General features: G+C 43.9%; 9 protein-coding genes across 16 annotated transcripts; 3 read left to right on the top strand and 6 right to left on the bottom strand.

The window, feature by feature from the left end:
- Positions 1 to 768: 768 nt before the first annotated feature.
- On the bottom strand, positions 769 to 6526 carry Sf3b1 (splicing factor 3b subunit 1). Of its 2 annotated transcripts, XM_011313666.1 has the most exons (7): positions 6311 to 6526; positions 5905 to 6083; positions 5750 to 5836; positions 5551 to 5677; positions 4509 to 4588; positions 4265 to 4432; positions 769 to 4169 (listed from the first exon to the last, which is right to left on the bottom strand). In XM_011313666.1, the coding sequence occupies exons 1-7, from the start codon at positions 6336 to 6338 to the stop codon at positions 891 to 893; spliced, it is 3948 nt and encodes a 1315-aa protein (XP_011311968.1). In that variant the 5' UTR covers positions 6339 to 6526; the 3' UTR covers positions 769 to 890. The 2 variants fall into 2 exon arrangements, with proteins under 2 accessions (XP_011311968.1, XP_011311969.1); XM_011313667.1 differs by lacking the exons at positions 5551 to 5677; positions 5750 to 5836; positions 5905 to 6083; positions 6311 to 6526 and adding an exon at positions 4893 to 5190.
- Positions 6527 to 6658: 132 nt separating this feature from the next.
- LOC105271865 (uncharacterized) lies at positions 6659 to 7846 on the bottom strand. Its single transcript, XM_011313665.1, has 2 exons — positions 7506 to 7846; positions 6659 to 7216 (listed from the first exon to the last, which is right to left on the bottom strand). Exons 1-2 carry the CDS (start codon positions 7699 to 7701, stop codon positions 6870 to 6872), a joined length of 543 nt encoding a protein of 180 aa, XP_011311967.1. The 5' UTR covers positions 7702 to 7846; the 3' UTR covers positions 6659 to 6869.
- Positions 7847 to 7946: 100 nt separating this feature from the next.
- On the top strand, positions 7947 to 11512 carry Atg1 (serine/threonine-protein kinase unc-51-like protein Atg1). Its single transcript, XM_011313664.1, has 8 exons — positions 7947 to 8405; positions 8486 to 8578; positions 8645 to 8695; positions 8767 to 8836; positions 8902 to 9078; positions 9147 to 10702; positions 10963 to 11098; positions 11185 to 11512. Exons 1-8 carry the CDS (start codon positions 8316 to 8318, stop codon positions 11256 to 11258), a joined length of 2247 nt encoding a protein of 748 aa, XP_011311966.1. The 5' UTR covers positions 7947 to 8315; the 3' UTR covers positions 11259 to 11512.
- Positions 11513 to 11571: 59 nt separating this feature from the next.
- On the bottom strand, positions 11572 to 12556 carry Tspo (Translocator protein). Its single transcript, XM_011313663.1, has 3 exons — positions 12346 to 12556; positions 12081 to 12293; positions 11572 to 12021 (listed from the first exon to the last, which is right to left on the bottom strand). Exons 1-3 carry the CDS (start codon positions 12451 to 12453, stop codon positions 11833 to 11835), a joined length of 510 nt encoding a protein of 169 aa, XP_011311965.1. The 5' UTR covers positions 12454 to 12556; the 3' UTR covers positions 11572 to 11832.
- Positions 12557 to 12695: 139 nt separating this feature from the next.
- Nprl2 (Nitrogen permease regulator-like 2) lies at positions 12696 to 14513 on the top strand. Its single transcript, XM_011313661.1, has 6 exons — positions 12696 to 12975; positions 13044 to 13135; positions 13197 to 13353; positions 13430 to 13916; positions 14004 to 14173; positions 14259 to 14513. The coding sequence occupies exons 1-6, from the start codon at positions 12841 to 12843 to the stop codon at positions 14445 to 14447; spliced, it is 1230 nt and encodes a 409-aa protein (XP_011311963.1). The 5' UTR covers positions 12696 to 12840; the 3' UTR covers positions 14448 to 14513.
- LOC105271862 (protein CFAP45, mitochondrial) lies at positions 14499 to 16207 on the bottom strand. The gene is made up of 2 exons (XM_011313662.1): positions 16011 to 16207; positions 14499 to 15928 (listed from the first exon to the last, which is right to left on the bottom strand). Exons 1-2 carry the CDS (start codon positions 16158 to 16160, stop codon positions 14522 to 14524), a joined length of 1557 nt encoding a protein of 518 aa, XP_011311964.1. The 5' UTR covers positions 16161 to 16207; the 3' UTR covers positions 14499 to 14521.
- A 120-nt stretch (positions 16208 to 16327) lies between these two features.
- On the top strand, positions 16328 to 22998 carry LOC105271858 (uncharacterized). Of its 6 annotated transcripts, none has more exons than XM_011313654.1 (5): positions 16328 to 16690; positions 16746 to 16816; positions 17091 to 17552; positions 19509 to 21730; positions 21822 to 22998. In XM_011313654.1, the coding sequence occupies exons 3-5, from the start codon at positions 17540 to 17542 to the stop codon at positions 22689 to 22691; spliced, it is 3105 nt and encodes a 1034-aa protein (XP_011311956.1). In that variant the 5' UTR covers positions 16328 to 16690; positions 16746 to 16816; positions 17091 to 17539; the 3' UTR covers positions 22692 to 22998. The 6 variants fall into 6 exon arrangements, with proteins under 6 accessions (XP_011311956.1, XP_011311960.1, XP_011311959.1 ...); XM_011313658.1 differs by adding an exon at positions 17774 to 17879 and having other exon boundaries at positions 16328 to 16816; XM_011313657.1 differs by adding an exon at positions 17774 to 17921 and having other exon boundaries at positions 16328 to 16816.
- Positions 22999 to 23099: 101 nt separating this feature from the next.
- Positions 23100 to 25540, bottom strand: LOC105271860 (uncharacterized). The gene is made up of 3 exons (XM_011313659.1): positions 25340 to 25540; positions 24939 to 25094; positions 23100 to 24886 (listed from the first exon to the last, which is right to left on the bottom strand). Exons 1-3 carry the CDS (start codon positions 25409 to 25411, stop codon positions 23474 to 23476), a joined length of 1641 nt encoding a protein of 546 aa, XP_011311961.1. The 5' UTR covers positions 25412 to 25540; the 3' UTR covers positions 23100 to 23473.
- Positions 25541 to 25744: 204 nt separating this feature from the next.
- Positions 25745 to 27473, bottom strand: mRpL50 (mitochondrial ribosomal protein L50). Of its 2 annotated transcripts, none has more exons than XM_011313651.1 (4): positions 27316 to 27473; positions 27069 to 27175; positions 26103 to 26305; positions 25745 to 26041 (listed from the first exon to the last, which is right to left on the bottom strand). In XM_011313651.1, the coding sequence occupies exons 1-4, from the start codon at positions 27385 to 27387 to the stop codon at positions 25794 to 25796; spliced, it is 630 nt and encodes a 209-aa protein (XP_011311953.1). In that variant the 5' UTR covers positions 27388 to 27473; the 3' UTR covers positions 25745 to 25793. The 2 variants fall into 2 exon arrangements, with proteins under 2 accessions (XP_011311953.1, XP_011311954.1); XM_011313652.1 differs by having other exon boundaries at positions 27261 to 27348.
- Between the last annotated feature and the right edge of the window lie 2 nt (positions 27474 to 27475).

Raw genomic sequence — 27475 nt, 5'->3', positions numbered from 1 at the left:
TTTCGAATTTTTCACTTTCAGTGAAAATTTCAGTGAAGAGCTCCTCGATTGTCATGTTCTCCTGATACTTTTACAAAAATTTCGAATTTTTCACTGTCAGTGAAAATTTCAGTGAAGAGCTCCTCGATTGTCATGTTCCCCTGATACTTTTACAAAAATTTCGAATTTTTCACTTTCAGTGAAAATTTCAGTGAATAACTCCTCGATTGTCATGTTCTCCTGATACTTTTACAAAAATTTCGAATTTTTCACTCTCAGTGAAAATTTCAGTGAATAGCTCCTCGATGTTCATGTTACCCTGATACTTTTACAAAAATTTCAAATTTTTCAATTGCAGTGAATACCTACCTAAAGGAAAAATTGGAATTATTTAAAAAAAAAAATGAATGACGGCGGGATCGAACCCGGGCCGTCGGCGTGCTAGCCGAGCACGTTACCGCTAGGATAACGCATTATTACAATAATTAAATTTCATTAGGAGTATATCTTCTACATATTGAATAATTTTTTCCATTCAAAATTTCACAAGATGTGGTTTCTCCCTTCCGCTCGTTCTAGTCGACTAAATTTCAGTTAAACAATTAAAAACAAAAAGCATTCATACCGCAGACAATAAAATTCACCCCGTCAACTCGATGGACACCCCAGTATTGCGTGTGGCGTCCTCCCTCTCTTGGGGTGCAGTATCCCCGAGTGAAAATAACGACAAATTAGAGAATGTCGCGATAAATTATAAATAATAAGGGTAACAATAAATAAAAACAGCAATTTTTCCATATACAGTAATTATATTAAACATAAAATCCACATGAACAATTGTATTATTGTTTAAAGAATAAGAAAACAGTAGTCGTGATTGTGATGATCTATTGTCGATTAGGTGTAGCTAATTACAGTACATAATCGAGTTCATACCGAATGTACTGATTTTTTGGATCATTGAGGATCCTAGGGTATCCAGCAACGAGTGCATCCTGTCCCCCGATGTAGAGTGAATTGTAGATTTTCCAGTAAACGTCGCGCACCTTTCTGGCAGGATGGAATAGACCCTGGAGGGTGTACTGGAGGATTTTAATGGGTCCGAGGGCGACCCTGAGCCCATCGACAGCGTCCATGAATGCCTGAACGAGATGTGGTGATGTCTCGAAGACATTCGGCCAGACGTGATTGAGAAGATGAATGAGGGCGTCTTCGCAGCCAAATCCATAGACACCCAGGGCCATGTGTTTGATGGCTGCGCAGGCAGTCTGTCGGTGGACGAGATCTCGGTCCATTAGGGCGTCCTCCAGGAGTGGACTGACCGCGTAGATGTAATCCTTACCCATCTCGCCGATGTACTCGAAGAGAAAACTCAGAGATTTTAGGACACCGTTCTGGACGTTGAGCTCTGGTACTCTGTACTCGTTCATCAGAGCTGGGAGGACAGTGAAGGGGCTACAGGTTTCAGCGACAATGGCAATGGCGACGGTGGTACACACCCTGTTTTGTCTCTCCTGGACCTTGAGGTTGTTGAGAAGTGTTGCCAGGACATCGTGGGGACCAATGGCCTTGGCAATATAACCGAAGGTATTAACTGTTGCCCTACGAATGGCTTTTTTGTGTGCCTTCAGGAGCTCCAGCAACTCGAAGCAGATCCTCATCCACTCCCTGGCGGAGACATACTCAGGCCCCCTGTCAGCTATTCTCCCCACCAGGTCAATGCAGTTCTCCTGGACTTTTTCGTGTCGATTTTTGAGTATTGGTGTGAGCCTGGGGAGGAGATCTTTTATAGGAGGTGTCATTTTCGTCATTCCAATGACATTTACAATGGCCTTGAGTGCTCCCAGGATGCTGCCAAGCACCTCTGGGTACTCCTCACCGAGGTATTCGTAGAGTACGACCCCCAAGTGTCCCATGAGTTTCTCCTCCTGACACGTCTTCATGACAACAGCAATTCTGGATATCAAGTCAGCAGCCTGCTGTCGTACTTTTGCCGATTTATTGTTCAATCTCCAGAGAATGGTACCGCATATTTGGGGTAGGTATGCCTTCACCCTCTTCCCGAGGGTATTGACGATCGTGCCAAAACCATTGAGCATAACCACATCCTCAGTGGTTTGCTCCTGAAATGCGTAGAGTATACCATCGATCAACTGCTCCTCAAGTCTCGAATCAACATCCGCAGCCCCCAGGTTACCCATGATTTTCTCAATCGTCTCCATCACCATCTTCCTGTACTGCTCATTTTCGTCCTTGAGATCATCCACCACTCGATTAATAATCTCAGAGGCCCCGACCTTATTGGCAATCTCCACAGTTGTGTCCACCAGCTGTCGATAGTTCCTCCTGTCGAGGGCCATCCGATGATTCCAGAAATGCTTAAAAAAATGCGGTAGAATCTCGTCCTTGATGTACTGTGCCTCAACACCATCGGTACCACAGCACTGCTTCACCACCTTGAGGACAATTTTCTTCATCTCCTCGTCCGGAGACTGAAATTCTCTTATCAGAATCAGCATCACTTCCCTCGTGTAATAATTCGCGTACTCAGCATCCATCAATGGAATGAGATAGCCAATAGCCTTGAGAAAGGCAGCAAGACCCTTTCCTCGGTGGGTCCTGATGCCCTTCCACAGGGGCTTGAGGACCGAGTCAAAGCTCTCGATGCCGTACGGTGTGGCAGCCTCAGCCAGTGCAGCAATCGCCAGAGCTGTAATTGTCCTGACTTTCTGTTGCTCATCAACCAGTCCATGCTCAATTATTTCAACGAGACTCTTCAGATGTGGAAGTATAGCACAACCCATGAGAATGGCAATCTGCTGGACTATTTTGATACCAGTGTGCCTTGCCTGCCAGGATTTTTTACTTCTGCAGACGGCTTTCAAGAATGGCAGGAGCGATGGAATTCCCAGGGCTGATGCAACCACAGCAAAAGCCCTGGCTGTTGTATTTCTGACATACTCGTCGATGTTGTCGATGTCAGGACGCATCGTGGAGATCATCGTGGCAAGACCCGCTGCCTTGGCCAGATTCGATATTATCTCTCTGCCCTCGACTCTGGCATAATAATCCTCGTCGATCAATAGTGGCTCGATCACCACCAGAATTTTGTGGACGTACGGGCGCACCAGATCGTCCAGTTTATACAGAATTCTGTCTATCACTTTAACGAGGAGATGACGCTCCTGGTCCTCGAGGGTCGGTGACATCAGCAGGGGTAGAATCTGATTGAACAGAGGACCCGCACCAAACTCCCTTGCTTTATCTGTTATCTGTCTGAGGGCTGCTTTTCTCATCGGTGGAGTACCATTTTTTATCTTCAGGAGTAGCTTCATGATTTTTCTCTCCTTCTGCTCCTCAGGGCTCAGCGACTCCTCGTCAACGTCCACCAGGAGTTTGTCGAAGTACTGGGCGTCCTCTGGTTTCATAAAAGGTAAATTTCCCTTTGGCTGATTGTCCACGAATTTTGAGGATTTGTCCTCAGTCTGAATGAAGAAGCCCTGGGGTGTACCGGATATTGGTGTTGGGGTTGCCGTGAGCTTTCTCGCTGGTGTCCTGATTGGTATATAACCAGCTGGGGGCTGAAGTACCTTGTAACCTGGTGGAAACAGAGCATCGAGCTCGTCGTCAGAGAGGGGACGATTTCTCTCGTCAATTTCACGCTCCCAGCGGTACGCCTGGAGTTGCTCAGGTGTCATTGACATTAGGTGCCCAGGTGTTGGTGTTGCCAGGCCCATTGCCTTGGGACCCGTTGGTGTCACGGCACTAGGTGTCATCATTGTTTGGTGAGGTGTGGTCAGAGGAGTCGCTGGTGTCTGTGGTGTCATTGATCCTGGAGTCTGATTTGACGGGGTCTCGTCCCATCTGGAGCGTCTCTTCGAGGCCGATGGAGTTGGTGTCTCCTGTATGAGATCACCAGCTACTCGATCTGTTCGTGGTGTCTCTGCCCATCCACTGTTGTGACCTGGAGTCTCTCGCTCGGTTTTCGGTGTCTCGTCCCAACGATTTCTACGACTTGTGATTATTTTGTCGTGAGAGGGAGTGTCACGACCCGGTGTCACTGCTCCGGGCGTTGCGTGACCTGGAGTTGATTCCCACATCCGAGTTGAGACTCCTGGGGTTGCACCAGGTGTTTCTCCACCCTTGCCGTGACCTGGAGTCTCGTCCCATCGAACTGCCGCTGGAGTTACCTGAAAAAATTCAAAATTTCTCTCCATCATTATCGACTAGATGCATAATGCGCGCGCTCGCGTGTATAAAAATATATTTTAAAAATTACACTCACGTCAGCATTGTCCCATGAAGTTGGTGTGGCGACTGTTCCAGCAGGTTTTTTCACAGCCGGTGCATCCTCAGTCTGATCCCACCTTCCTCGTTTCTTGGGGGCAGGTTTTGGCTCACCGTTGGCCTTGAGAGTGCCATCCTTAGCTTTTTCAGCGATTTTCTTTCTCAACTGCAACAGAAAAATTTGGAAAAATTGTATTGAACCTCTGAAGTGGAAAAATAAATTAATAAATTAATGAATTTACCTCAGTTTCTTCTCCTTTGAGCAACTGCTCTCGCATAATCTCGGTGTATGTCCTCGAGCCGATGTCCGGTGTTTTTCCACCTGTAACCACCAATCAAATGTCACGCGAAGCGCAACGATTAGTCATTAGTTTCCCAATTAAAATCCTCTCTTGATTATTGAAATGAACGGAAATTCGTAATTCCCTAGTCGATAGAATTTTAGAAAATTCAAATGCCCTTTAACTCGTCTTCTTGATGCTTCAGGCTACTGAATTGGCCCTCTCCCTCTCTCAAGTACCAATTAACATATGAAAATTTATTCAATGAATTTTTCAAATTTCTGGACTTGAGTGGAAGATAAAGAGCTGCAACAGTAGCCGATAGGGCATTTTATAAATACGTACGTGATGGGGTTTCTTATTGGTCGCACAGGTATCACATTATGTCCTGCTCACATCTCTTCCATGTTTTTTATTCAAATGCCATCTAAAAATCAACTCATTTCTCGTTAATATTAATTTGTCTTCCTGTTTCATTCATGAACCACTCATACTAGATACTCTGTACATTATTTTCAAAATAAAGAAAAATAAATGATCATTATGCAAATTTTTTTATACACGACCCAGAGATTTTCAATGTATCAAGGATATTTTTCAATTGCAAATTTTATATTTTGAGAATTAATATAGCTTTGAATCCTTGAGTCATGAAAAAATACATGTCCCGATAAAAATAAAAAAATTGCATCGCGTGAGATTTCTCTGTTTAACCTTGGACATAGGCATCCTGGGAAAGCGGATGATTCCAATTGTGCAGACCGTCACTAAGATTGGAAAACAAATTTCATACATTAGTATAAACCTTGAAAACTAAATATTTCGTGGCAGACAAACGTCCATTCACTCATCAGTCATTCAAAAAAAAAATGCAAGAACCATTGACCGTTTGACAATAGCATTAGCTCTGGTCATTCTTGCATTGGTTTTATCTGTCTAATTGACTCACTTAAGACTAGGTTAATGGATAGTGAATAAAGTTAGTCGGGAATGAGTAACAAACCTTCGGCAAACGGATCAACTCGCTCGGGCGATATGATCATGCGACGACGTTTCTGACGATACTCGTCTTCTCTGTCGGCTATCGTTGGTCTACGTCTGTCTGCAAACGGATCGTACTCTTTTTCACTCTGTAAAATAAAATAAAAATCGTTACCAACCAAGAGATAAACGTCATTTTTTCATCGTCAGGAATTATTTACCTGGGCAACATCGTTGAGGAGTGCTGCAGGGGCTGTGTACCCAGACCTCTGCTTCGTGGAGAATGACGTGGGTTCGTAATCTTCGTCCTGAAATTGAAGAGTGAAAAAGTTTATTAATCAATTTCTGGGAGAATTTTCCCGTATATATTTCTTACCTCAATTTCATCGTTAGCAGCTATCGACGTGACGTATCCATCGTATTTGTTATTGCTACCATCGTAAATGTCTTGATCGTAGAAGCCCGTCTTTCCCAGGCCGACCTGCTCCTTCTCGGTCGTAGCATTCTGGATTTCCTTCTTCTTCGACTGGATTTCCCTGATCTGTGCTTCAATGTCTGCAAGAAAAATGCACTCGTGCAATTGAAAATGGGCTACCCCAAGACCAAACTTTGACGCAACATAACCTCAAGCGTCTAACAATCTCAATTCCCTCCAATCTACATTAATTATTTAATTATCATCAATTATCGATTACTCAATCATCGAAATATGAAATCATTATTTTTGGTTAATTGTAAATGTAAAAAAAAAGGAATTACAGGGGGGAAATTCGTGAAATTACCTTCGTGTGTTCGTGGAATGGAGTCCATAGTGGCCCTAGAAGACCCAGAGGCCCCGCACTTCGTCGTTTATTCTCTCCTCACCGATAATCACTGTAGCACTTCTCCGAAAAATCAATCAGTGCCCGTGAGTATTGATTGCGATCAATTAATTTATTCCGGCCTGCTCCGTAATAAGGGCTTCTGTCTCTCAGAGCTATTAAACAGCCGAGTGAAGTTAAAAGCATTTCCACGTCATATCGATACTCCAGGAATCGATATGTGCAACTGCAATTTTCAAATTTGTTCTTTACCTCCCGCCCAGGAATTGATTACTGATTTCTAGGGAAGGAAAAGGATTTTTCGCCACAAATATTTCACATATTCCATATATTTCGACTTTATATCAATTACCTAATGGATCGACGTGACAATAAATAAAAAAAATGATCCCACATAATCATAACTGAATAATACTGGAGACTTACTGTATAGATTACACGATAGATAGTGAAAATAATAATATATCCATGATAAATGTCCCTTAATCTTAAATCGTCGAGATTCGTCGGTTTATTTGTGTTATGTGGCTGATTTTGGTGGGTCAACGGGCTCGACCTTGATCTCATGCTCCTCCAGGATGATCTCGAGACAGTCGTGATGATCTGGGTAATTTTCCGAATTCTTGGGCTTGCGAAATGACAGCTCCGGGTGCCTCTTCATGAATCCAGTGTACCAGTCCAATCCTGCCATGCCGTCCTCAGCGTTGAACTTGTGCTGGACATTGCACTTCTCCGCCAGCTGGTACGCCAATTTCCTCAGGTCTTTCGTTGTAAATTTTTCAGTATTAGTCTTTTGCACCTGCTGAATGTACTCCACGAGACACTTCTCCTGCAGCTCAGTGAAGATGGCCTTGAATTTTCCAAGTCCTGAAAATTTATGATCAACAACAGATTGAACGATGAGATTTTCAAAAATCGGGGCTCATCTTAAAGTTCGAAAAAAAAAACCCTCAAAAAAAAAACACAGACAATAGAATTTTCAATCTACCAATCTGAAGTAATTTCCAATCAAGCACAATCTCCTTCCCATTTCGTACAAAATATCCTAGACGGGAATCTCCACGGCACAATGTCCAGAGGACATTTTTTCCACCTATCACCCTGATCTCTCTCAAAAAAAATCATCAAATCCCCCCTACATCCTCAAAAAATTCACCTTTCTTCGCAGCTTCCTCGAGGGAACACCCACTCTGATACTTCTTAACTCGATTTTGCAATGTAGTACTTGGAACATTAAATAACTGTGCAGCCTTATTAATCCCCAATTTTTTCTCGACAACCATAGCAATAGCCTGTGCCATATCCGTGGAGCTCCAGCTCTGTCTGTCAGTTTTCCTCTTGTAATTCCTCATCTCAAGAGTCAATTCTGACAAAAACACCTGGAAAAGCCCCGAAACACCTCAAAACAACAAACACAAAATGACTTTTTAACCTAAAAAACAGGTCGGTCTACTTTCTTGAAAGAAGATCTCTCAGTTTCGTTCCACTTGAAACACAGCTGACTGCGCATGCACGCCCTCTCCTCCCTTTTGCTCCTTCCACCCCTTCACCGCCCCCACTTTACCAGCGACTGACATTTTGCGACTCCGTTACGAGTTCTGACGAGTTCTCCATGAGTCGCTTGTACCCGTTGTGTTGCGTATCAATTTGTCACAAGAATATTAACCAGAAAGTACAATAATCACGATGGAATCCACCAGTCAACGAGTGCCTATCACCAATTAACTCAACAAGCATGTAGCCCCAAGTGTTCTCATTGTTGTTTATTTTTTTACTTTGTTTTTTTTTATCCTACCGAGAGTAATGGAGACGAGAATCCGTGGGGTTTATCCTTCGTATTGATCCCAACGGTGCAATGATACCAGTCGTGACAGCGTGTTTGTAAACTTTTGACCTCTCGGCTCCTCACAAGGTGGGCTATTTCCGTTGTTTTTTTTTTTTTTGAATTTTTTAATCATCTTCAATTATGGAGACTGTCGGTGATTACGAGTACAATACCAAGGATCTCATTGGACATGGAGCCTTTGCCGTCGTCTTCAGGGGCAGACACAGAAAAGTTTGTCTCATTCCCATTCTCGTTATTCTCTTTGAATTGCTCTGGAATTTATTATTCTTGTATTGTTTTTTTGTTTTTAGAAAGCTAATTTCATCGTTGCCATCAAGAGCATTACGAAGAAAAGCCTGGCGAAGTCTCAAAATTTACTCGGCAAGGAAATAAAAATTCTGAAGGTGTGTTGGATGTCGAAATCATGGTAATGTCTGTTGTCATGAATTGTTATGTTTTTTTTTATTCAGGAATTGACGGAATTGCATCACGAGAATGTCGTCGCGCTGCTGGATTGCAAGGTGAGTCCCAGGAACAATGGAAAATCATTGGGGGGATGTAAATTAATTCTTGATAATTATTTCCGCTCCAGGAATCGAATCATAATGTCTTCCTGGTGATGGAATACTGCAATGGTGGTGATCTGGCTGATTATCTCGGTGGTAAGTCACCTAAACAGCTTTAAATTTCGAAAAATCCATGATATCATTTGGTTATTGAATTTTAGCAAAGGGTACTCTCTCAGAAGACACAATCAGATTATTTTTGAAGCAACTGGCAGGTGCCATGAAGGCTCTCAATGACAAAGGCGTCGTCCACAGAGATCTGAAGCCCCAAAATATTTTGCTGAGTCACAACTGTGGCAAGACATGCCCCCAACCTCATCAGATCACTTTAAAAATTGGTAAAAATGTCAAAGAATAAAAGAAAAATGACAGAATAATTGATAAAAAAATGTATGAATGCTTCCAGCTGACTTTGGCTTTGCCAGATTCCTTCAGGACGGTGTGATGGCAGCAACCCTGTGCGGCTCCCCCATGTACATGGCTCCAGAGGTCATAATGTCCATCCAATACGACGCTAAAGCCGACCTCTGGTCCTTGGGAACAATAGTATTTCAATGTCTAACTGGAAAAGCACCATTCCAGGCCCACACACCCCAGGCCTTGAAACTCTTCTACGAGAAAAATGCAAATTTGAGTCCGAAGATCCCCCCAGGCACGTCTCCAGAGTTATCACATCTGCTGATGGGTCTCCTGAGGAGAAACGCGAGGGACAGAATGTCCTTCGAGGATTTCTTCAGTCACACGTTCCTCGAGGGCCCACGAGAGAGCCCGAGTCTCGTCCCTGTGGAATTGCCAGCGTCACCAGAGGCTGTTGAGCCCCAGATCCCAGGTGCTGTTGCCCTGTCTGATCCAGAGGCACAGAGCCCCTGCTCAAGCCCCGAGGATGACTTTGTTCTCGTTCCCAGTGATCTGAGCAGCGATACCGATAATAATCCCAACCCCCACGGTAAATTAACCAAGCAGGGAAGTAGAGAAGCTGTTTCACCACCTCGACCCTGTTTTTTACCAATCTCTGAGCCCATACCTGTGCCAAGCCAACGGAGTAGTGTCCAGCAATCATCACCAGGCCGTGGATCGAGCTCAGTGGTTCCCAGGTCACAGCCCATCAGCATGAAGAGGAGTGTCGATTCACACAGAAATCCATCGGTGGATATTGGCTCACTCAGTCCACCCAGTGTTCAATTTGTCATTGGGACACCCCCTGGAAGACGTCTCAGTGAAACTCCACCGCCACCCAATACGTGGCAGGTGAGTCCTGTGGCCAGGCACTCGCAGTTGTCCTCTGGTGCTTCACCCCTGAGAAGATCATCAGTAAATAACAGCGCCAGCTCACCACTCCTCACTGGACCTCTCGCTGTTCTTGGTTCACCAACTGCTAGAGCCCTTCAGGATAATAACAATACCCTGAGGCACTCACCTATCATTCCCTTCGGCACTCGTGCAATTACACTTCCTGAAATATCAGAGGCTGGCAGCTTTCAAAGTTTCTTCCCCGAGCTCAATGCTGGCTCCTCCGACGATCGTCCCCTCACCTTCATCGCACCAGAGCTCCCAGAGGAGACCCTCCTCGAGAGAGAGCACAACGAGATACTCGCTAAATTGAATTTCGTCGTTGCCCTCTGCGATTGTGTCTCCGAAGTCGCCAGAACTCGTGCTGGACCTCTCGGGGCTCCTCTCGGTGGCCTTGAGCAAGCCACCAATGCTGCCACCAAGAGAAGGGGTGAACAGGTGATTTTACTCGTGAGGGCACTCCAGTGGCTCAGCTCTGGTCTCAGTCTAGCTACGCAACAGCTCAAAGCTGGCAGACTTCAACCCACAGCCAGTGTCAAAGAGGTCGTTAGCACCATGAATGATAAATTTAGATCGTGTCTCGCCGAGTGCAAACAACTCAATAGCGCTGGATTACTCAGACAGACCCTCTCTACTGCTGACAAAATTCTCTACAATCATGCGATACAAATGGTATTATTTGTCAAACGTAATCTTTCATTTTAATTTTATCTTCGATTTAAATATTTCTAACAATAAAAATCACTCCAATGATTACAAAACAAAAAAAAATTATTATGGACAAGAGGAAAAATTGTTGAGCATTTTTAATGATTTATCTGTAATAATTTATAATTGATAAGATTAAATTGAAAGTAGAGATTACATTGGATAGATAATATTAATTATTAATATTCATATATTAATAAAATTTTATCGATAATTCATTGCAGTGTCAATCAGCAGCTCTCGACGAACTATTCGGTAATCCAGCCGAGTGTTTCCAGCGTTATCACACAGCCCAAATTCTCCTGCACTCATTATCACAGCACGTGAGCCACAGTCAAGACAGGGCGCTCCTCATAAAATGTAAGAGATCATTGGAAAATAATTTGTTAAACAATGACCCCATGAATTTAATTAATTTGCTGATTGATTGGAAATTTCAATCCCAGATAAATCAGCAGTGGAGAAACGACTGTACGTCCTCCAACAGCAGGGATACATTTACGCGACTGATCCCACGTAACGCTTGTGTAAATCGACAAATCCACAGGATCGATTATCGATCCCCTGTTTAACTGTATCCAAATCATAATTAAGTGAATGAACGATGCAATGAGAAGGATCGACGAGCAAACAAGCAAAATATATCAGGAGGTGGTGATGAGTGATGGTTATCCTTCGATTTATTTACATGAAACAAAAGCTATAAATAATGTAATAACCGTGATCTATCAATCTTTATTTCGTATAAAGTAATAAACATGTGTATACTATGAATTTATTCTTCATGTACCTGAGGAGTAAAGTAGACACTAGAATTTTTATTCAAATCAATATTTTTTTCCCATTACTCGACATGTAACTGGAGAAGTTCATTTTCTCACTTGACTATTCTGAAATTTCTGAATTATTTACTCATTGATTTGATTTGAAATTGGCTTTTTTTTGGGAAAAATAATAATTATGAATATTAAAAAAAAAAGTCTAGTGTTCATTTTACCCCAATTACCTCTGTTTCGTTTATTCGTTTTGTTAAAAATATCTAGGGGAAACTTGTGAACTGGAATGTGTTGGGAATGTCAAGGCACCTGGTGCATCTAATTTTTCTTATCTTCGATCGCTGGAGTCTCCTGGTTATCACGATAGATAACATAATTGAGAGCTGTTGCCAGAGTATTCCAGGCGATGTAAGGCAGAACGAGATATCCAGCTACTGGATTCACCTGATGAAAAGCTACCGCGAGGGCAATGGTCGATCCCCAGAGGACGACGATTTCATAGAGGGCCTAAAATCGATAAGTAATCCCTCAATTCTCATATCTCAACGATAAAATGTTCAACCTACGATTTTGATGTTGTGACAACCAAAGAAAATCGGTGTCCAGGCCCAATTGAGGGCGAGATTAGCCCCATAAATGGACAGAGGAAGGACAGCACCCTTGAAACCCCCTCCATCCCGATGCACCAAGTAAGAGGCATATCCCACGGAGCAATAAATCGAAGTCCAGGCCGGACCAAATGCCCATTTGGGTGGTGTCCAGGACGGCTTCTTCAGCGACTGAAAAAAAAAATGTCAAGCTCTGCCTCAAGGAACAAATCGAGATTCTCACCTCGTACCAGGGGTTGATATTCCTCCTGGTGATGACTGCCCCAGCCCAACCCCCTATATTCGGGTGAATCACCCCAGCTAGTGCTGGCCAGTGAACACTAATGGTCATTTCGTGTTAATTACGAAATAAATCAATTACACAATTTATTCCCTCAGCTCGTCTCTGGTGCGTTCTCCTTGGTCTCTTTAAAAACACTTTATCATTCAGATATAGTGATGATGTAACCCAAATAACAGTAATAATTTCATAAAGGCAGTGTTGCACGGATTCTTCGAACTCCTTTGTTGTGCACTGACCTTGTTAATCACTGGGGGAACTCCTCGAATATTCCCTCGCTGAGTAAATAAGGGGATAAACTCGTCTCGATTTTGTTTACATTGTGCAAGACTCAAGGTCGTGCTCCAATTAGTTTAGGAAAGGGTCGAGTGGTTTGGAGTTTCATTGAGGTTAGTTGGGAGATTTGTTTTCAGGGTTTTAGAGGGTTTGAAGGTGCTGATGACACATGGAGAACACGAGGAGATGCTCACCAGTGGGAGTGACACCGATGATTCCAGGGAGGACAAGAGTGCAATCAGGTGCATCTTCTTTTCGGAGTTTCATCACATAGCTGGTCCAAAAATCACCTGTCAGGTTTGTTTATTTTGGTGGGACAGCTGATTCGGGGGGTTGTTAATGGTTTTTTGGTGTTTTTAGAACAGGTGCCTGATAATTATGTCTCCAAGGATATTTTTGATAATGTCTCGGTTTATATTATACCGAAAGCACAGCTGCAGAGGAGTACCATCACTGTGTAAGCCCTTGAAAATGTTTAAACAATGTGATAAACATCTAATGGAATTTTTATCAGACAGGACTCTGAGAGATTGCAAAATCCTTGGCTTCCCAGTGAAAATTGACGACAAAAAATACGCGAGAAATGCATTTTACTTCAATCTGTGTTTCGTCTGTGATGCAGAGGCCAGAACTGTTCATTACGAACCTGTCGTCAAGAAAATGTCTGATTTTTTGGTAAACAATCTAGTATTTTCCATTTTCCTTCAAAACCCATTGATATAAATTTGAAAATTTCTGGATAACATCTCAGATGGCTCTGGAAGTGGAGAATTGCTTTCTCTCCTCAGTCTCAGAGGATAAATCCCGCCTCTCGGAAATGCTGAGACAAGTGATGAACGACCTGAATACCCACAAGATGTGCATCCTGACCGAGGGAACGATGACAACTCATTTGAAGGTCGTTCGTCTTGCCGCTGAGCCGAAGCCAGTGCTCGATCACCAAGTGCCAATTTTTTTAGAGGGCAAGGAGGCCTACTGCAGCGACCAGTGGGATCTCACCACTCAGCAGGTACTTCCCTACATCGATGGCTTCAATCACGTCGCCAGAATCGCAGCTGAGGCCGACGTTGAGAATAATCTCGTTAAGAGTTGCGTACAGAATTTAGTATATTACGGTGTCGTCACCCTCATTCCCATCTTTCAATACAGCAATGTTTATGCTACCACTCCAAAGCTCAAGGAACTAGCCGAGGACTACATTCTGCAGCAGAGGTGCATCAGTTATACCTCAAAATCACGTGAGTTCATTCATTCATTATTTCACCCTTCCCCAAAAAATTATAATTAACCAAAATTAATGAACTTGTCCCTTTGAATATTCATAGCTCGACAACCCGCATATTTGAGAGATATTTATCGAATGTACGCTAGTATGACTCATGGGACTAGTATGAGGGATTTGTGCCAGCGACTGAATCCCCAGAACCTGAGAATCAATGAGAGAAGACTCGTCCAGTTCGGCTTGATCGAGGCCCTCATTCGCCGAGTCTACAGAGTAATTTCACCCACAATTAATAAAATAAATTAAAGATGTTCCACACCCTTAAACCTGAAAAATTAATTAATTAAAACAATTGCAGTATCCAATCTACATAAAAGGCAACTGCGGAGATATTGAGGAGGAAGATGACTCTCGATCAGACTCGATCTACAAATATTTCACAGGCTCGTACAGCCTCGACGAGATCTGCTGCACGACGGGGCAATCCGCAGCCCAGATCGAGGATACAGTCGAGAAGGATTCGAATGTCGTTATGCTGTGGAAATAATAATAACAATAATAATAATAATAATATGTACCATATAAAAAGATCATTGAATAAAATTTTAATAAAACCACGACTCATTGAACTTTATCAATCATAGCTCTGACATCATTAATGTAAACCTCCGGTACATTATTGACCTCCATCTCCTTGCACTTCTTTTCCATGGCATCTCTGAGCCTTTTCTTCCTCGTCTCCATCTCCGCCCTGATGGCCATCCCCTCCTCAAACATCTTCCTCCTCATCTCCAATTTTCCCTTCTCCTTCTCATTGACCTGTTTCAAAATAACAGTGCGATGGTGAAGAGCCTCCCTGTGCCGTTCCTCCCTCTCCCTCTGCTCCTTGCATATTGCCTCCTTCTGGTACTGGAGTATCTTCTGAAATTCTCGCCTTTCTCGCTCGATCTCCATCGCCTGTAGCATCTTCCTGTAGTTGATCTGATCCTCTCGAGCAATTGCCAGATTTTTCCTGATCTCCAGACGCTTGAGGGCAGTCTCTTTCTCCTTTCGTCGCCACTCACGATCCACCTCCTCCTGGAGTCGAGCAGCATTGAGCTCATCGATCTGCGACTGGAGTTCGGTAGCCTGCTGGGCCTGGGCTGCCATCCTGGATCTCTCCCTGTCCTTTCTCGCTTTTGCTAGCCTGTGCTCCTCCTCGATGGCTGCTTCCCTCTCTGCTTTATTCTTCTGGTACTCACGAATCCTCAGGTCGAGGATCCTCTGCTCTTCTCTCTGCATCTCCTTGAATCTCTTGAGCTTCTCATTTTCAATAATCAATTGCTTTCGCGCTCGCATCACCTCTTCCTCTTTTCTCTTCGCCTTGGCAATCTCCTCGTCCTGCCACGCGATATTACTCAGATTTATCAATTTTCCCTCCTCCTGCTTCCTCTCGAATTCAATGATCTTCTGCTCCTCGTTCTCCAGAATCTGATTACGAAGCAGTCGAGCGTATTTTCTACGGCGTGCCATCTCCAACTCGTCCTTCCTCGCCTCCTCCTGGAGCTTCTGCTTTCTCTCGTTCTCCATCATCTGATTGAGTCGTTTCTCCTCGTCGTTCATCTCTTTCTCGATTATCCTCTTCTCGGACACCTGGAGGTCGCGGATTGCTCGACACTTTGTCTCGAGGATGAGTCTGTTGCACATCTGGATCTCCTCCTCTTGTTCCAGTTTCAAATCGTACGCTCTCTCCAGGAGGTGCATTGTCTTTCGTCTTGCTTCTGCCTCCAAGTCATCCAACTTGAGGGGTTTATCCCTCCGTTTTTCAAGGTCTATACGTTTTATCTCCTCTTTTCTCGCCATCGATTCTGCAAGCAATCGCGACTTTTCATTCTCCATTTGGAAATGCGCCGCATCTTTCTCCTCTTTGGTTTGCAAACCGTCGAGTGCACGGGTTCGGAAATAGTCATATTCCGATTTTGTTATTATCTTCGCCGATTTTGGAAGCTTCTGCGGAATTTTGCCACAAGGAATGCGAATTTTATTTGCCTACAACCAATTAATTTATCAATTCAATTTTTTTCCAAATGATCTCAATTAATGACTTGTTAAATCAAAAAATTCAACATACATCCCGGAGATTTGAAGTGCTTTTCTTGGGTGGTGCAGAATTAGCTCTGTGAGCGCTTCCCCTTCCCCCAGAGGATATCCTGGAGCCGCTGCTGACTCTTGGAGCTCTCACCCCATTTTTATCAGATGTTCGCACTGAATTTCTCGCCATAATCACTTATCAACGAAATAATACTAGGGGTGAGATGTCATGCACCAGTCGCTCTTGCATTCAGACTGTTTGTTCGATACGAATTAAGCAGCGATTGGTCGGGGGATAGAGAAGTGAAATTCCAAATCGATTGGACTCTTTAGTGCAGATCGAAGAGGGGTCACGACACTCTCTGGTGACCCCAACGGTCGCTCAACTATTGCCTACCCCAGCTCTCATAATACCCACCATTTAATAATAATAATAATGTCCAGACAAAGATGGCAATAGAGAATAATAAATTTAACTTTCTCCATTCCAGGGGCTGTGCGAATCCAATGCGAGTCACTTGTAAAAAAGTTTTATTACTATCCAACTTTTACTATTTTTTCCCTGGAATTTCACAGTGTGACAGATGCCGGAAATTAAAAAAAATGTATAAAAAATAGTGCCAACACTATAAACATTGTGAAAAGATAGTGATTTGATGCAGAACAAATGGGGGAACGAGTGACTGAAAGGGCCTTTCAGGGCTATGAAGAATTTATAAGGTGGGATATCCAGCAAATTTACTATCCCCTATCATTTTTTTTTTTTTTCTTCAAGGGTGAGAAACCGAGAAAAGGGGAAAATCCTTGTGGTATGAGAAAAACCACTGGACAATGCACTTGTCGTAGGTGAGTAATGAACAGATGGCTGAATCGCCAGTTGTAATTTGCACGAACGAGGGGGATGAATTAACCACCCCCTACCCCCCTGCATTTACCACATTATCATTTTCCAGGTAAATTGTACGGTATTACGTTGTACTCTCTTTTTCTGCTGGTTTACTTTTCTCCATTTATCCTGCATTGACAAGCCGATATTTATGCCCGCTCTTATCAATTGCTTTTGCCGCACATCGCAATTATCATTGGTATTTTCGCATTTTTATTTCAAGTTAATCCTCAGGTGAAATCAGGTAAATTTATCAATGGGATTCCATCATTCTATTGGAAACTCCGAATTTGACACTGGCCTTGATGAAAAATTTGATGACCCAGTGATGGAGTTCACTGATGACTTGACTTGACAGAGCACCACGTGATGATGAGGCCCCAGATTAAACCCTGGAGCATTGGTACCGGATCGATCCTTGCTGGTAAGGATAACGAAAACCCTGGGGTAAGGACAAAGTCGAAGAGTGTAGATGGGGTATGGGTGACTGGCGACGGCTTTACATTGACATCGATAGACTCCTAGACCCCCCCCGTCAGGGTATAACGCGTGGAGCCAACACTCGTCCACTTCACCGGTCAGTCGACGCTCAACAGTCAAATCGTACGGGACACCTGGTGAGCTGGTAACGGACATCACCCTCCACAGGAGGATCTACGACGTGGACTACACCTCCTGGTGTTATGTGCTCCATCGGTAAGAATTTATTTTCCCAGTTATTTGAATTTTCATCATCATTCACTGTCATCTTCAATTTTGGTATCTGTGATCGTGATAATTCGCGGAAGAACACCCGGAACACCCGGGAATCGGTTATTCATGCAGGTAATGCAGGTATAGACCGGCTACGACGACGATTTTTCTCCTCCAGTGCTCTCTCCTTCGGTGGAACTTATTTTTTTTTTCTTTCTTTTCAGTCAAAACATTCGACGTGCGGAGTCCAACGAGGGGAAAAAAAATTGTAAACAGAGGAGTTGAGAGGCATTCTTTGTGACTCCGGATGACCTGGTGGGGGGATTCTTGGTACTAAATGGGCTCGTGTTACTTCCCTATCGTCACCTAGGTGTTCGTGAGATAAAACAAGAATTCGTAATGATTCGTTGGATTTTTTTATTCTCTCTACGCCAATCCGGGATTTTCCTGTGGCCGATATTTTCGTCGGGCTTTATTCTCACCGGTGTTATGTGCTGTTTCAAGCTATGAGTTGTATTGCTATTCAGTACAAATTATGCGAATAATGTCGTGATGTATCTTTGTGTTTAAAGAATTTTCAAGTCATTAAAATTGCATTTCGAAGAATCGAGTTTTGTGGTGAGGTGATCATATCTTCTCATTGTTTTTTCAATGAATTTCTGAGGATCTAGTTGATTCAGTACTTCATTAACCAATCCAATTATTATCAAAAATTTGGAAGGCCATAAAAATTCGTGAATCGTTGGATAATGATAAAATTTAAAATCGATATATTTTTTCACGTCAATTTAATCCATCGATTTCCAGGAATTTCCAAAAAAAAATGAGAACATATCGAAAATTCTTAATGAAAAATTGAAAAATCTAGACTGAAAAAATCAATTAAAACTCTCAATTGCTAGAATATTCGACATAAAAACGAGACATATTCCAAATAATAATTTTCCAAAGAAAAAATAAAACACCAAAAAATTGAAAAAAATATAAAAACAGTAAAAGAGCAAAAAGTTCATTAAATCTATTGATTGGTATTGATGAATAAAATATTGAGCAACTAGTACTGACGCGACATATTCGAAAAATACTGTTTTTCCGATGAAAAAATAAAGCGGATCGATGGGAAAAACCATAAACGCGTTGTATTTTTTCGTTAGAGGGTGAAAAGAGGAGTAATAGAGATAGAGGATGATAGCCGGGGTGGGATATAACGACGTTGGGTGGCTCGTGACTTATTCACGCGATTCGGTGGTTCTAGATATAGTCAAACCTCTCGTAATACAATTGTATGGAAAAAGGTGGGAATACCGCATACAGCAGCCACATGTTGGTGAAAACCTGCGAGAGACTTTTATTGCGTGAATAATGGAGTGGTTTCCCCGGGGATATCCTATCCACTGTCCTTTCACCCTGGACATGATATTTCATCATTTTTCTCCACCTCCTGACAAAAGAAATAAGACTAAATTACCCAAGGTTATTTCTCCTCTCGTCTATAGACCCAATCTTTTTTTTTTTTTTTCTCTATTTCATAACGCTCGATGGCTATACATATCGATTTCTATGTCATGAACGGGGGTGTACAGACCCCTGCATTCATTAACGGCCACATACCGATTATTTTTCACATTGTGGGGACGACCTGCATCAATCTCTCTCCTTTTCCTTCAACTTCTACCTCAACGAGCATTCAACTGTTGAATTTAATATTTTGATAAATCATTCATTATCTCGATACCTCAACGCCTCAGGTGGAGGTGATGGGGGACTTTTTTGTAGCTCATTCAATTTACCATATAAAATCTCTCGTGGTATTTCCTCCGAAAATCGATAGTTTCATTGGCAATCGGTTTTTAATAAAATAATTATTACATGTACCTCACGCGACTTTCATCTGCTCAATTTATTAGATTTAATTAGATTGTTGTTAAATTGGTGGAATGAGTTCATGGTTAATTACAGAATCTCGTTTGGGGAATGATCAGAGCCAGCAGTTAACGATGATAGACTCCAGTAGTCAACCGAACTCCAGTGGTCTGGCAACTGCCCTTCGAGACCGGTCAAGTTGTTCAATTCCAAATCAGCCGAATCGATCACTGCCCGTTCGTCCCGCACCCCACATACCCTGCAGGAGTGTCCTCCCCCGGAGGAGCCTCCAAACACAATCGGATCCTGGGCTGGAAGCCTCGCAATCCAATCAGTCAGTGACAACATCCTCTGATCGAAGTCGTCAGGATCCAACAGTGGGTCTCATAAGGATAGAAGTACCATCCTGGCATAGTGATATTCGACAGCCCTACATCAACATCGTCAACCTCTCAACCCTCCACGGATCCTCAAACCGGGGGGTCAAGAGGAAGGCACCCGAGTCCGAGGACAACGTCACCACGTCCAATTGCAGTCTGATCGATATATCCCAGAGTCCTGATCGTTCTGACTCCTCTAAGGACTCGCCATCATCGGCTCCTGGGGATTCTCCAAGGAATCTAGATGGAGACGGGACGAAGAAGAGGAGAAAGCGAAAGCTGAAAAAGGACGAGGAGAAGGTCGAGGAGAAGATTGAGATAAACACGGTCACTCCTTCGAAGATTGTTCCACCATTGAGGCTGAAGAAAATTCAGAGCCTCCAGGAGGACGTCACCAGCTGTGCCCCGACCTGGGGCAATCTGAAGAAGTCGGATGAGTCTCAGGTGATCTCGGGGTTTAGGTTCTACGAGCCGAAACCACCGGAGCCCCAAGCCGTCAAGGATACGAATTACAGAATTGTCACTGGGACGACTCCACCCTATGACGAGTGCATAGACTCCAGCACTGTTAAAATCCGGGATGGATCGTCAGAGGACAAGGGAGAGGACACCAGGTGTCGTCAGAGTCAATTGAAACTGAAGCTGAGAGATTTGAAGAAGAAGACGATGGAGCTGGGGAGAGAGATGCTGAGAACAGCCATGACTTCCCCTGATAATTGCCTCCAGGAGGCACCAGTCGAGGAGCAGATCAAGAAACTGACGACACTGTTGAAGAAATTGCCTGAAGCTGCTGCGAGAGCTGACGCCGATTGCCTGGAGGACATGTCATCGGGGCCTATAGTGACATCTACGATTCCAAGTGTACTCCAGGGCTCGACGTCGTCACCAGAGCCACCAAAACTCTCCCCGAAGGTACCACCGGACTACGGGAACTCTGTGGATGTTCATCAGGTGAGGGACAGCCCACCAGTCCTACCGAAGGCGACGCAAGTCCATGGAGAAGACACTGAGGATACTTGGCAGGAGTTTGAGGGGCTCCGGGGACTTCTCAAAATCTCCAAGAAGGGGAAGCACGAAAATTCCGTTGTGGCGTCGTCAGTTATCACGACTACGAGTGACTCGGGCCAGGAGGAAATTGAATTAGATAATAAATCGCAGATTCTTCAGCTGGAGATAGACGAGCACCCGAAATCTGAGATAAATGCAGTGAAGCTGAGGGAGCAGGTCAAGGCCATAAGAATTAAATCATTGATTGAGGGTTCAGATGTGGAAGAAGTCATCAAGATCGATCTGAGAAAGACACCTAGTCCTGGAGAAATGGTCATCGACACAACGAGTGTTCTCCAGGAGTTCGAGAATAGGTCTGACACAATAGATGTCTCTGTTGGTGACTCCAGGATCCTGGAGAGGTCCCGGACCGTTGAACCATCCCAGATGAATTCTTTGAGGATCCAGACACCTGCGCCCATAATCTCCTCATCAGCTGAGGCCCCCAAGCATCCCAACTCCCTGGTGGATTGCCTAAACATGAATAATCCCAAAGATTTAATGATCGCTGATCATTTTCCTACCCTGGGCAATTGGCTCGCTAAGATGTCATCTAAAATCCCCAACGAGACTGCAAAAAGTGCAAAAAAATCCAGTGAAATCGTCATCGAGAGCAGAACACCTGCGTATCAGTCCAATATCCAAATGTACAATCAGGTGAGTGGAAAAAATTCTGGGATTGATATTGGTACGAGTGGAAGGGAGAATGGGAGACAGTGGAGGCACGAGAGATGGGAGAATCAGGAGCAGAGGGCTCAACCTCCCCAGGAGTACGTCAATGGGGCCCTAGCGATGAACAATGTTCAGATCGCCATGCAGAACCAGCAGATGACGTCTGACTACTGCCCACCGACGATGCCCCTGGGCAGATATTATCCCAGGAATTATCCAGTAAGTCATCCCTACTTATTTGTTCTTACTTATGTGTTTTTTGTTTTGTATCTCGATATATTTGTGTTCGATTGTCGTTTATGTTCTTCAGGTTGATCCTTATGGCATTCCATATGGCTACAATCACCCCTCGCTGGCAGCCTCCTTGTGGAATGGAGCCCTTCTGCAATATCCATTTTTACGTCCTCGAGGTCTTCCTCAGGGTTACCAGCCTCGATTTTCAGGTGGTGGAATGCAGTATAACATGCCACCAGGGTCTATACCCCAGCGAGGTCCACCTCCCTCCTACCCACTACCTAGACAACCTCAGGCATCAGGACCACCCCAGGAGGCAAAAAGAGGCCAGCCAATGGGTGAACTCTCGAGGAATACAGTTCCCAGCAGTAGCTACGACCCAACATCCCTGACCAAACGAACTGATTATCCATCTTCGATACCCCAGACAACGAGTTATCCCAACCAGAGAGTCCAGTCACAGCCACAACTCCCCAGAGATCAATACACCAAGACCTACAACGAACCAAATCCTAGGGTCGCCATCCCAGACGCCCCCAGAGATCAGCTCAACTACAGGCAGTCCTGGAGAGGACCGATAATTCCACCTACAGCTCTTGGCATGAGAAATTATCCCATCAATACCAATTGGACATCTGATCCCTGCTCTCTCCTCGCTGCTCTCTCACCAGCTGCACTTCAGAATTTTTCCATGCCCAGGGTGAGATCCAAGGACAACGAAGATACGAGAAACTGCGAAACACCTCATCTGGGAAAAGTTAATTACTCCCCTAATACAGCCAGGACTCTTGAGTGCTCAAATTGTGCCTTACCAGGACCTCTCTTCAAGTGTCTTGGGTGTGAAGTTGCTTTTTACTGCGACGAAACTTGCCAGATCAGACACTGGACCAGACACGTTGTCAGTTGTCCCAAAAAAATGCCCAAGCTCAAAAAAGTCGTGCCTTAAATATTTTCATTTGTTTCAAGTCCAGATAAGAATAAGTGTTAATTATTATGGATTGTTTTAATTTTTTAAAAGGGGAATCGTGAGATTGGCACATGATAGATGTTTTTTTTTTCAACCTAGGGGGTACTCTCATTACTAATTATGCCAATTTCGTCCCCTCTAATTATGAATTTATTTTTGAAATATCGTGTACATGAGTATAACTTGTGTGTACGTGAAAAAGTGAAAAAAAAAAGTGCCATTGTCATTGTTAAGTGTGTCACCATGATCAATCTGCATTTTTCAAATGATTGACGATATGATGCCAAAGGTGTTGATAATGTTCAATTAATTGTATTAATGTACGGATTATAGAGTTTTTCACCTGTTTTTTTTTTTTTTTCAACTATTATTTTATCTAGTTTTAAATTATTTTTAGTGCTTTTTATTATATCTGTGGAAAACGATACGCTTGATGGTGTTTTCTGGTGTTACTTGGTCGTAAGTGAAAGCGTTTTTCATAGACGCTGATTGATTCCTCATGCGTTATACTGAAAAAAGAAAATGAAATTTATTTGGAAAGTACAAAAAATTCTGTGATCAAGTGACAAAATAATTGAATCTCTCGAGAATCAAATTGAATTTTTCCCCTCTTCTCGTAATTACAGAGCACAGTGTCAATTGAAGCTAAGTTAACAAATCCAAAGACTTGAATATTTTTCTATATTGTATTGATCGACATTGAAGAAAAAACGAATTAAATACAATAATTGTCGGACTGAAAAGCGCGTCAACTACTTGATTCATTGGTCCCTGATGTCCCTGAGAAGTTTAACGAGCATGGGATCAGCCTGGACACACTTGAGACGCCTCTCCAGGGCCTCGAAGTCAGCTCTTTCGATCCAGGCAGGTGGATCGACATCCCGGGGTGGCAGAGGCGACAGGAGTCTCTCGCAGATAGCACATACCCCACACCAGGTTCTAAAATTCAGTGGCTCCTTGATTTCCCCCATGATTTCCCCAAATTTCAGCATCTGCTCCTCGGTGAAGGGTCTTCCCATGACCTCCTGGAGGGCCTCCATCAGCTCATTCGGTTGGATATACCTGAGTCCATCCATGGTGTCCTCGTAAAATTTATTGAAGGTCCTGCCGAATATTAATTTTCTCCCCGGTGTGAGAAAAACGAATTTTCCGAGGTAGTCCAGTGGTTTCATGGCGACCAGACTCCCAGAGTCAAGAAGTTCGAACCTTGCTGACTGCCTGGAGAATACTCTGGGTGCATTCTGACAGACTGGAGCTGTTACAGGAATCCTGGAGCTCTTGACATTGGGCTGAGTCTCCTCCTTGACCCTGAGGGCCTCCTCCAGGGCGATTTTCCTCCTCAAATTGAACTCCTCCTCAACAGTCTCTCGATCGAGCTCTCTCCCCAGATGCCTGATTATGTCAGGTGTAAGAAAACTGTGGGGATGATGGTCTTGCACTGGTGTCACTGCTCTCTCAGGTTTGATGTCCACCTCTGATGTCACCTGTTGCTGCCCAGAATTCCTCCTGGAGCCGTCATCCACCTGCGAGACCTGTGTCTCCAGGGGCTCCAGAGGTCCCCTCACCTCGTTCTGCTGGCCATAGGCCGAGCCTCTGCGGCACTTCCTCTTCTTCAATTTTTTCCCCCTCCTCTTCATCGGCGAGCCAGCCTCCGTGTCTGTATCCACCTCCTGGTCCTCATTCCTGGAGGATCCTCCATCAGAAAATGCCCCTGGTTGCACTGGAGAGGGAGGAGGTGGAGCTGCTGAACGTGCCTGGTGGCTCTGCTGATGGAGAAGTGGTCTGGAAATATCACTAGGTCTTCTGGGACTCGGTGGTGGCTCCAAAGTCAGTGCATGCCAGCTCAGGGTCTCGGCCTCTTGCTCCTGCGAGGCTGTTCTCAGGTCCAGGATCAGAGTGGTGCGCTCACGGGGATTGCAGGGGGCTGGACCATCCTCTGGGGGATTCCTGTGAGCCGTCAAGGGACCACTTGCCAGTGTAGGGGTTGGAGTCAGTGGACGAGAATCTGTCTCCGTGTATTTTCGGAATAATTCCTCGGGGACGGTTGTCGTTGCTGCTGTGTCCTGGCTGTGGGCTTCCTGTGGCACTGAGCAATCCAGGACTCCTCCAGCGAGGAGTGTCGCACGAATCAATTCCATTTCTGTCGGCAGTAGCAGGGTCTTCCCCTCGGTTGCCTAGAATTTTTTTATCTAAAGGATTAAAGTTTCTCCAGGGGCCAGAACTTACCCATGACTCCTTGGCTCGCTTGACGAATTCCTTCGCCTCGCAATCCGCTGGATGATTACACAGCACTGAACAGCCGTAGGGGAAGGGGTTGAAGAGACCCGCGAATGGGCGGAGGGTGAAGGGAGCTGGTTTGGATGTTCCGGATAATTCAATTTTCTGAGGCAAAGTCATTTAAATATATTATATTTCTCATTATTTTCCATTTCTTAAATATTTTTATAAAATATATAGAAATATATAGAAATATATAATATTTATCGATTGTTCAATTATATATTCACCTAAATATTTTAAGGAATGATTTTAAAAAAATGATTCTATCGAATAATTAAATTTATATTAAATTTAATAAATTTTTTGAGAAGGGTATTCATTTATTTGTGAGGGAATAGACAGATTACCTTGGGCTTGGGCTTGTAAATGGGTTGGACACGAGCAGCGATGAGCCCAGTGCTGCTGGATATCCCGGGCATTCTCGCATCACAACTCCAACAGCACTGGCACTCGGTATCACCGAACACGTTGAAATTCTCAGCATTGCAACACGTAAACGTCGACTACACCACGGTGTTGTAACGCGCTGTAAACTTTGTGTGTTCGTTAGTGACTTGATAGGATTTTGAGACAGGTTGGGGGGGGGGGGGGGGGGGGGGAGGGTTGCTACGGCCCGATGGGTCGATCAGTCGTATCCGTAACTCGTATCACGAAATATCTGTTGGTAGTCGCACATTTTGGAAAAACATCTTCACGAAGATAATTTTACCATTGCTATTAATTCAGTAATTAATGCAACACCACTGCAATAATTCAAATTCAATAATTTATTTTATTGAGGGAACAATTTTATAATGCGGCCTATTCGTAGGTGTCCTCGAAGGGGTTCTTCTGCTTGTGGCCCTTATATTTCTTCTTGTACTTCAATCCTGTGACGATTGTGGAACTGTATGGGAAAGCTGTTTTACCATTGAATTTTGTGTCTGTCGCTGGGTGAAATCTGTGGTACTCGTACTGAATGTGAAGATTCTTTGGTAATTCTGTTTTCCTGACTAAGTCGAAAGGAAGAGCTGCGACAATGGGGGTTTTGTAGAACTGCCTCACATCACCTGGGGAATGCGGGGAATAAATTTGAAATAATAATTTCATCATTTCATAAATTATTTCTACCTATTGTTTCCATGGTGTAGAGCCGAGAACTTGGAATTCCATAATTGAATTCCTTCTCGCACGCCACGAAAAAATCAAATCTCTTCAGGAGATTGTCGATCCTAGTGGAGTCCGCAGGGGAGAGTCCCTGGCCCCGGCAGACCATGTCCAGACGTTGAGAGGCATCCGCAGGCGGTTCGTAAGGCTTCAGTGGTCTCAGGAATCTTCAGGAATCAATCATTGAAAAAAAATAATTTTTAAATCATGACAATCCTCGATCCCTGGAATGTTCCCCCAGGTATCTGCACCCGAATCAATATTCCTCTGACGTTTTTATATTCCGAAAGGATAATCTATCCTTCTATATGCAGCACGCGGGAAAGTTTTCCCATTTGTATTGCAGAGGGAAAAAAAGATCTTTTGGGAGGGGATGGGGGTGAGGATATTTAAAGGATCGATGTCATGACCACGCGGTGCTGCCCTCGTACAACCATTCTGTTTCAGGGTTTGTTATCAGTAACGTGACAACTTATCACGATAATGTAAACAAAACAAGTGATGGAATAAATAATATAATTGAGAAGACGATAAATCTTAAATGACAAACGACTGAAAATAAAAAAAGAAAAAAAACAATAATTGTGATTTATTTGAATTGACACGGGCGAATTTCCAGATGAAATGACTGAATCGGATGAAAAAATAAAGCAGTGAATGATCTTGAAAAATGGAAAAACGAAAAAAACGACTAGTGTTTAAAAAGTGAATACTGTAATGCAGACGTCCCTGATCTGTCAAAGCCCTTGCATAGCATGTTTACTGGTAAAATGCCCTCCTGGTGGGGGATTCAAAATGGCGTTAGTGGCCAAGCAGCCGGAGGGTGTCCGAGCGCGGAAATAAGGGTCTGATACCCGGTGGTGTGTAAAAACCCCGAGAGAGAGAGAGAGAGAGAGAGAGAGGAAAAAAAAGAGCGGCCAGGAACCTCACCCGCGTGAACCCAGTGACGTCTCGTCCCACTGGAGCTTCCATTTGATGGTGCTCCTCGGTGGCAACGGTGGTTCACCCCTTTTGTGCCGGACACCATCGACTCTCACCTTGAACAAACAAACGGTAAAATTAAGTGGCTCCAATTTACCCACAGTAAATCCACCGAGAAGTAAACTTCAACCGCCCCCTAACCGACATTCCACCTGGTGCTCCAGGTCTTCCATACAATCCCAGGCTATCAACTCACTGTGACAACACGAAGAAGTTGTGATAATCGAGAATTACATGCCCTGGTGGCGTGTCCAATGAGCGCAGCCATCTTTACGAGGAAATCATACGAAATATTGAGAACTTTGTGGAGTGGGTTTACAAGTTGAATTGTGCACCGCAATTGTCGCCACTGGAGT

This window comes from Fopius arisanus, unplaced genomic scaffold, assembly GCF_000806365.1.
Source record: "Fopius arisanus strain USDA-PBARC FA_bdor unplaced genomic scaffold, ASM80636v1 scaffold00127, whole genome shotgun sequence".
Lineage (NCBI taxonomy): Eukaryota > Metazoa > Arthropoda > Insecta > Hymenoptera > Braconidae > Fopius > Fopius arisanus.
This window is presented reverse-complemented; position numbering and strand designations above follow the sequence as displayed.